The sequence below is a fragment of the Leuciscus leuciscus genome (genome assembly GCF_965113295.1).
Source record: "Leuciscus leuciscus genome assembly, chromosome: 18".
Classification (NCBI taxonomy): domain Eukaryota; kingdom Metazoa; phylum Chordata; class Actinopteri; order Cypriniformes; family Leuciscidae; genus Leuciscus; species Leuciscus leuciscus.
This window is the reverse complement of record NC_138742.1, coordinates 5,426,968-5,428,933: the sequence shown is the minus strand read 5'-3', so window position 1 is coordinate 5,428,933 and position 1,966 is coordinate 5,426,968. Positions and strand designations below refer to the sequence as shown.

At 33.9% G+C, this 1,966-nt stretch overlaps 1 protein-coding gene across 2 annotated transcripts in view; it reads left to right on the top strand.

The window, feature by feature from the left end:
• The first annotated feature begins 493 nt into the window (after window positions 1–493).
• Window positions 494–1,966, top strand: part of LOC309480985 (uncharacterized protein) — a 7,244-nt gene continuing 5,771 nt past the window's right edge. For both annotated transcript variants that reach the window (XR_014199814.1, XM_082145765.1), the window contains exon 1: window positions 494–723. Coding sequence is in view for 1 of the 2 variants with exons in the window: in XM_082145765.1 (XP_082001891.1) it covers window positions 687–723 (37 nt within the window). In the remaining variant the exon portion in view is untranslated. The remainder of the gene's footprint in view (window positions 724–1,966) is intronic.

Here is a 1,966-nt window from a genome sequence, read left to right as displayed (position 1 = left end):
TCTTCCTCCAACTTCTTCACCTCCACCTCCACGTCCTCTCTCTCGGCCTCCTCGACCTCCTCATTCTCACTCTTCTCACTCTTACTGCTCCTTCCATTGTACTCCACACAGACAGCTTACCTGTGGCTTATTTATAGTGCTTAGGCTGATTGCAAAGTGAACTAATTATCTAAAACAGTTTTCACATGTGAAAGTGTGCCAGACAGTTGGCAAAATAGTGTTAATGATAGCCATACATGTGTATAATTTTGCTAGGAGTGTGTTGGAAATTTGGTAATTGAGTGTAAGCAGTGAGCTGTGTTTAAAGTTCTGCAAAAAGAGTGTTGTGCAGTGAATTGTGCCTACAGTTTTGCAAAGTGTGTGTTACAAAATTGCAAACTGAGTGCAAAGCAGTGTTTGTGCTTTTAGTTTTGCAAACTCAGTGAGTGGTTTTGCTATACGTATTAATAGTTTTAGAAATTGTGCTACAAGAATCACGATTAGCGCTTAAGCATTCAGAAAAAACTGTAATTGTTGAGAGGTTTTGGTGCCATCTAAAGGATTCAGCAGATTCATCTCCACCTGTGGCACTTCCTGATGACAGTCAGAGTTACAATCCTCTGAATGTTCATCAGACGAGCTCCAGCTCCAGGTGCATTATCAAGATTAATAACATCACTTATATTAATATCTAATGCCTGTTCAAAATGTGGGTTTTCATCGTGTTTTTCATCAGTGTGGATGGTAAGATATTTTAAATCTTATATTGTTTCTATTCTCTTAGTGGTTGTGGTCACGACTGTGTAACTTACTGAGATGCTCAACAGGGCAAACTGCTGACACAAGTTGTACAAATACAATTAAGGATTTTCAAACATTGCATTAAATTGGTCTAACATGAAATTGTTTGCAAAATCTCTGAAAGTTATTGTAAACTGCTGTGCTACAAAAACATTAAACACGAAACTTGTTTATTTTTATCAGTTTCACAAACACTTTAAATTGCACACCATGGACTATTTTTAGTAGATAGATAGATAGATAGATAGATAGATAGATAGATAGATAGATAGATAGATAGATAGATAGATAGATAGATAGATAGATAGATAGATAGATAGATAGATAGATAGATAGATAGTAGGGCTGTACAATACATCGAAATTATCTAAATGAATAAATGTATATATTACGATATACATATCTCAACAGCTTGCTATAACTGGGGTCATGAACAAAAGATGAAGTAAATCACTCTCTGCTCTACGCTGAATAACTTTTGTAGCTTTAATAAGAATCAGTATATATTTAATTCATACACTGAAGACTAAGCAGTGTTTTATTTTTACATTTTGATTATTTAGTTTCTGTTGTTAAATAAACCTAATGTAGGCCTTCCTGGTTTACACTGACGTTAACACTTCTTATGCTACAGTAAAACACGAAAAAAGACAATCATATTAAATCATAGACAAATGTATTTAACTGAACAAGAAGAGATGCAAATCAAAGGTTTGATAGTAAGAGCTTTCTGAAAGGCAGTGACTGTGAATGAAACATTTATGAAGATGAAACACTTATTTTGTGTTGTGAAAAGGATACTTTGTGATTTTGTGTATTGTACTAACACAACTGAAAACATGATGAAATGTTTGAAAAAAGTGCACTTTTGATGATCTGTTGTGATATTATCACTAAGAGTTTTGAAAATGTACACCTTACTTGTGAAAATAGTACCAAAGCGAATAAAAAAAAACTGTAATGGTTAATCAATGAATCATTTGGTACACCTATAGATTTCTATAGATATTGATTCTATACACAGTTTCTATAGAACTTGTTTGCAATTTCCGATATGGATAACCAAATGTAATGAATTATTTTTACATAAGTGATTTATAGATAATAACCACCACGATGTTCAAAGTGTGTGTGTGTGTGTGTGTGTGTGTGTGTGTGTGTGTGTGTGTGTGTGTGTGTGTGTGTG